We start from the raw sequence: 6,000 nt of genomic DNA, 5'->3' as shown, positions 1-6,000 counted from the left end.
AGCGGCAGGTATATGTATCTACTCCATCTACTACAAACATTTGTAGATAGACCACAAACAACAAGTAAGTCTATTCATGTTGTCTTTGTTTGAGCTTTATGAATAGGACAATTGTAAAATGACCAAAATGACTGGTCGAGATGTATCTGACTATTGTTTAGCTATATTTACAGGATAATGGAACGTGCTGGTTGGTGTGAGTGTGTGTGTGTGTGTGCGTGTGCGTGTGTGTGCGTGTGTGTGTGCGCGAGCTGTCCAAACAACAGAAATAGAGATTGACAGACGGTTTCTTTTTGCTTGCTTTTCCTGGTTGTAAATAGAACTTTGTGTCCTAATTATATTTCCCCTCATTGCATGAATCCAGAGACAGAAGGAAGATGACAGCTAATGAAGGGTCTCAAGCTAGAAACATCTGTTTCCAGCTCCTCCCCCTGCTGCTTATAAAGATTGTTCATAAAGTCATAATACACCTTGTGTTCTGGTCCTTTTAAGTTCTTATGAGTACTCTGATTAATAAATATCTTATTTGATTTTAAAACAGCAGCTTTATGTTGCTGTTATTTTCATAAGCACATGTTCCCGTGACAGATTGTGAGATTGGCAGTCGAATCCGGCTCCTTAGTTTGAATTGTTGATTAATTGGGGTCACCCAGAGTAACAAGTATTTTACCTGTCGTGTTTTTGTCTGGTAAAAGCTGTGGCCAGAGGACCAACAATTCATGTTTGAACAATGTAGAGCACATTATGTTTTGCTAATTACTCTCCTCCTAAACATGTCACTCTATTGAGTTATGTGCGCTATTCTTTGTACCTGGTTCAACAAAGTGGAATGTTCTATGATCCAACTTAACCTACCAAGATGATTGACGTCAGGCTATGTCGGTTCCTCAAAGGTGGAACCGCCCTCAAACGGTCTCGTTCATTCTAACCAGACGTCAGTCATCTGGATAATTGTGTGTGCCTGTTCACCTTCAAAAGGGAGGACCGTAGATCACAGATTTCCTGATCTTTAAACGCCTACGATGGCAACCAAAGTTAAGGAAAGAGCCTTTTATTTCTCAGCGGAGGAGCAGAAGAACATTATTATATAGAATATGATGAATTTAGGTCATAACATGGCAAAGTTTAATGGTGTGTTCACATTTAAAGCGCAACACTTCCTGTTGTGAACGCAGCTTAATGTTGCCTCCACTGGGCGGAGGAGAGTCACATAAGCTCAAGGCCGTGATCAAGTCTGTGAGACTCTATGATCAAGTCTGTCCTTAACAAAGTCCTGTGCACATGTTGTAAAATTGTAATAAAGCCATTTTTGTTTTGATTGCAATGTGTTTTTTTTTTTTTTTTTAACATCCCAACACTTAATTAATATATATATATATATATATATATATATATATATATATATATATATATATATATATATATATATATATATATATATATATATATATATATATATATATATATACATACATACATACAGACATACAGTACAACATATATGCAGTACAAACTTGAGTTTATCCTTGATTTTGCAGATCTTTAATGCTCACGTTTGTTGTGCAAATTCATTTTTTGGTTTATGCTTTAATGATTTATCCAACTCATTTGGTTTAGTTTGGTTTTATTTTAAGATAATAGGTTATTATCATAAGATACTTAGTTATATTTTGCGATACTCAAATATTTTAGAAATACTACCTTATTATCTTAATTATTTAAAAATACTTTCTCGTCAGCCTAAATTATTTGTTTCCATCACAGAGGCGGAAATGGGCGGTCCCTTGGGCTCGTGCTCTTCTATCTGTAATAAGATAAATACCACCCGATAACAAGTAAACACGCTGGTTTTCTGACTGCGGGCGGCAGGAGTCGGCGTTAATAGACATTTTAAGCTCGCAACATATTAGCATGAAAGGACCGGAAATAAATCGTCTTTTTCTTCAAATTAAAAGTGCTTCAGCAGCTCGCGCACTTCAGGATCATATGAACACTAGTAAGTGACCGTAACTTGAAAAGCACCGAACCGGACGCGGTGGTGTGATTTCCGCCAGCTTCCCTCCAGCATCGCTGCCAATAACCTCTCAGCTGAAGGAGGGACTTTGTTGAGCGCTGCGTTGGTGGACGCTTCACAGTCACACAGGAGGACCGGGGACTTGAAGAAAAGCACTTTTCGGAATTTGCAGAGACTCATAGGCTATATCTCCCAGACGGCAGCACACAGCGGACAGACGGCAGCTCGGTGACCATGAAGAACCCTCTGTACTGGGCTATGCTGGTCGGGATGACCGTCCTGCTGATGGAGCAAGGTAAGTGATGGACTCTGTCCCCCTTCGCACTTGTTCCTCGCCTTGTCCGACTCTGTGAGAGCGAGACCGGCTGTCAGTTCAGCCTCTAAGGTCCGCCACGCGGGTCGCGGTCAGTCCGCGCGCCTACCTTTGACTCCGAGATGCTTGTCATGTAAGCCGCAGCTTAAACGAAGTGATTAGTGAAGTCGCGCCTCATCCGCCTGGAGCCATGGCCGACTCTCCAAGTATCCAAGTAGTTGTTCTCGGTGTATTTTTACTCTCTGGAACTTTAACCCCGACGTGGTCATCCTCCACTCTATCACGTTGTCTTGTCCGCGTGTGCTTTGGACGAGGAATAACGGAATAGCGGACAAGCGTTGATGTTGCCGCGCGGCTCTTTAGGGAAAACTCGCCCTGTAACGGAGCATCTCGTCCTTGTTGTTCGGGGCTCCTGTTGCCTGGATCCTCTGGACGCGGACTAAAGCTCACAAACGGGTCTTTGCTGCAAAGTTGATGAAGTATTAATTCTTAATCCACATGACTGCACGGTCAGGTCATCCGAGTTAAGCCTGCCTCCTCCGAGCAGGCGAGAGGCTTTGCTGCTGGCCGGGCGCAGCGCAGCGGCTCTGTGTCCCTGACCTTGTCTACACCTGTGTGGCGGGATGGAGCTTGTCTACACCTGTGTGGCGGGATAGAGCTTGTCTACACCTATGTGGCGGCATAGGGCTTGTTACAGGCCACTCGTGGAAAAGCTGAACCTTTTATACTCACCATGTGTGCGTCCTGCGCACCTGTCTGCTGTACCCAGGCTCTTCTCCAGTCTCCAGTCAAGGAAAGATAACTACTGTTAATCCTCATTGTCCTCGGATGATTGTCAATATAAGGGGGGGATTTTTTTAAATTGATGAATGGCTGAAGTCGGGGCGTTTTTCCTCATCAGTCTTCCAAAGCTACATTTTTATTTGCCCAGCAGCCCCTCCGCTCTCAGAGTTGGACATCAGACCCTCCACACCGGTGACAAGTCAAACCGTACAGAAAACTAAGCCACGTTTTCTTTTTGTCTTTTCCTTACTTTGCATAAATGGATCGAATGATGATTTACAAATAGTAATTTCTGAAGTAGAGAAACGAGCACAGCTTTAAATCCTTTATATTTTTGTGTGCTTTTGACCAGTGTGAACGTGTTTCATTTCTCTCATCTAATATCACCTCAGCTGCTCTGAATCAGCGGCTGTGCTGCCACTCTGATGGTATGTGGCACACAGTTTCTCTGAAACAACTGGGGCGCAGACTCACTTTTTTAGCCTAATTATGTTTTTTAGATAAGAACGAGATGGAATAATCAAGTGGTGTGTGGTTTGGTGGACTAGAGGTAACTTGTTGTTGTCCCCCTTAATGAGCGCACACTGTCACTGTTATACTACAATACATATATTGTAGTATACAATACAATATATATATATATATATATATATATATATATATATATATATATATATATATATATATATATATATATATATATATATATAATTATATGTAGCAAACGACTAATGCTTTTTTAAAAATTATTTTGCAGACAAGAAACGGTGTCAAGTGAGAGAGATCCTCTGCAGACATCCTTTTTAAAAATACACATTCCCGCTGAAACAGGAAGCCCGGGGGATGGCGTTTTGTTTTGGGTCACATTGCCGCACCTGCAAAAAAATTGCATTTCAAGTCCTATACATTCTCCAGACTGCACAGAAAATGTGCTGAAGTCATTTGCATATCATCAGATCTCCTGCAGATTCAGAGATGTGTTAGATTGGATGAAACTTAAATGTTCCCATGGAGAAATTGGGTCATTGCAGCAACAGACAGGGGACAGATGAGGCCCCAGAAAATATCCAGCATTTTTGATAAGATAATAAACAGAGCAAAATAAAATATGGAGGATAATGAATGAATAAAGGCAGGCAGATTTACAGGTGAGCCGGGTAAATAGACACAATAAAAGGCAATATTTCATGATTAGGGTTGTGTTGGATCTAGCATTGTATCTGAGTTCAGCATTGAATCTGCTCAACTCAAACCTTTCAAACCTCTTACTAAACCCAACCAGGCCTAGTCTGTAAGGCTTGGCAGGAGACAGGTTTTAGCTTTACCTTATCATTATGAATGATATTGTTGGTTTCAGAATGTCAAGAGCATAATGACACTATCAGCATTTAGATTGGTTCCCTACAAGCTTCACTTTCTCTGTGATATTCTGTCCTTCATTGGGTATGATTAACCGGGAAAACAAAGGCTCCTTTTTACAGCACAAAGGATCTATATTATGAAAGTAATAACATAATAACATGCTGCGTAGTCTGAACCAAACCAGAAAACTCTTTATTCCCTCCCACATTGCCATTGTGAGCGCACACTCCTTTCCTTCTTACCCTCCACAATAATAGCCCTACACAAACACCACATTACCAGAGAGCATCTCGCTAAAAGGCAACTCAACAAAAATACTTACTGTCGCTATCCCTGGCTAGGGAAATGATGGACAGTGGAACAACCGGAGTAAACTGCAGAAACTCTACCTGAATAAATGGCCTGTTGTCTGATGAGGCCCCCGAAGGGGAAGACGGAGAGTGATAAACACATTCTTTCCACTAAGCTAAACCAATAACCAAACCTGCCTACTGATCAGTACTCACTACAGAGGGTTTTACTCTGTCTTTTTTGTAGCAGTAGGATCTAGGGCTGTGTATCGGCAAGCACCTTCCAATACGATACGTATCGGAACACATGTGTTGTGATTTGATGTATTGCAATCTATTACAATATGATACAATACACTACATATCGCAATACATATACATTTTTGAAAAATTGAAAATTAGAGCTGAAAATACAAATTTCTGAATACCGCCTGGATAGTCTAATACGTGCATCACATATTGATGAGCGGACAAAAATACTCCAAAAGGTATTTGTATTGCATACAGTCACACAGCAGAGAACATACTGAATGAGATCCTGTGTTCTTCACTGCTACATCCATCATGTGTCTGCAGGAAGGATTCGGCATCGCATAGTGCCACTCTACAGTGTACGACCGCTACTAGCAGTCACTGACATATCAATACACTATTGTTATAGAAATAATTGCAACAGTAAGCTATCTAAATATTTTTGCGCAGCCCTACCAGGGTTTGTAGTTGAATTTGGGATTCTTATCGTTGTTTGTTGGCAGGCTCGCAGTCGCCATGTTGCTAACTTTGTTGCTAACTATGCTTCAAGGCTCTGCAGAACCAAAAGATCCGAGTGCTGACAATAACTCTTGGAACCGCTTCCACATTTTCAAAGGTTTGAATCAGACCTATAAACACCAATTGTTATGAAGGCAGAAACATTTGGGGGTCCAGTGGTGGCTTAATTTATCCAGACTGTTTCTTTTGCAAACAAATAATCTCTCTTGCAAAGTGCAGACACCCGAATGCAAAGAGTTCATTAACTATAAACGATAAATGTGTTGTTTTGGCTTTAATAGCTCATTTATTGATGGTCATACATTTTCTTTTGCCTAAACGACGGTCAGCAGAAAATTATATTTCATATTTCATTATATGTTGTATTTTATATTATTAATGCTCTTTGCTAATCAAAAGGCAGAAGAGACACAGGTTTGTTGATAGATTAGGTAGCAACAGAACTCTGTTTCCAAACAGGAATCTGA

At 40.8% G+C, this 6,000-nt stretch overlaps 1 protein-coding gene across 1 annotated transcript in view; it reads left to right on the top strand.

Moving 5' to 3' along the window:
• The first annotated feature begins 2,128 nt into the window (after positions 1 to 2,128).
• ntm (neurotrimin) overlaps positions 2,129 to 6,000 on the top strand; it is a 386,758-nt gene continuing 382,886 nt past the window's right edge. Inside the window, exon 1 of the mRNA XM_068600360.1 lies at positions 2,129 to 2,309. Within this exon, the coding sequence (XP_068456461.1) occupies positions 2,249 to 2,309 (61 nt within the window). The 5' untranslated portion in view covers positions 2,129 to 2,248. The remainder of the gene's footprint in view (positions 2,310 to 6,000) is intronic.

The sequence above is a fragment of the Clinocottus analis genome, unplaced genomic scaffold (genome assembly GCF_023055335.1).
Source record: "Clinocottus analis isolate CAN_PGR_092001 unplaced genomic scaffold, fCliAna1.0.p SCAF_5, whole genome shotgun sequence".
NCBI lineage: Eukaryota > Metazoa > Chordata > Actinopteri > Perciformes > Cottidae > Clinocottus > Clinocottus analis.
The sequence above is the reverse complement of the archived record's forward strand: the minus strand, read 5'-3'. Positions and strand labels throughout refer to the sequence as shown.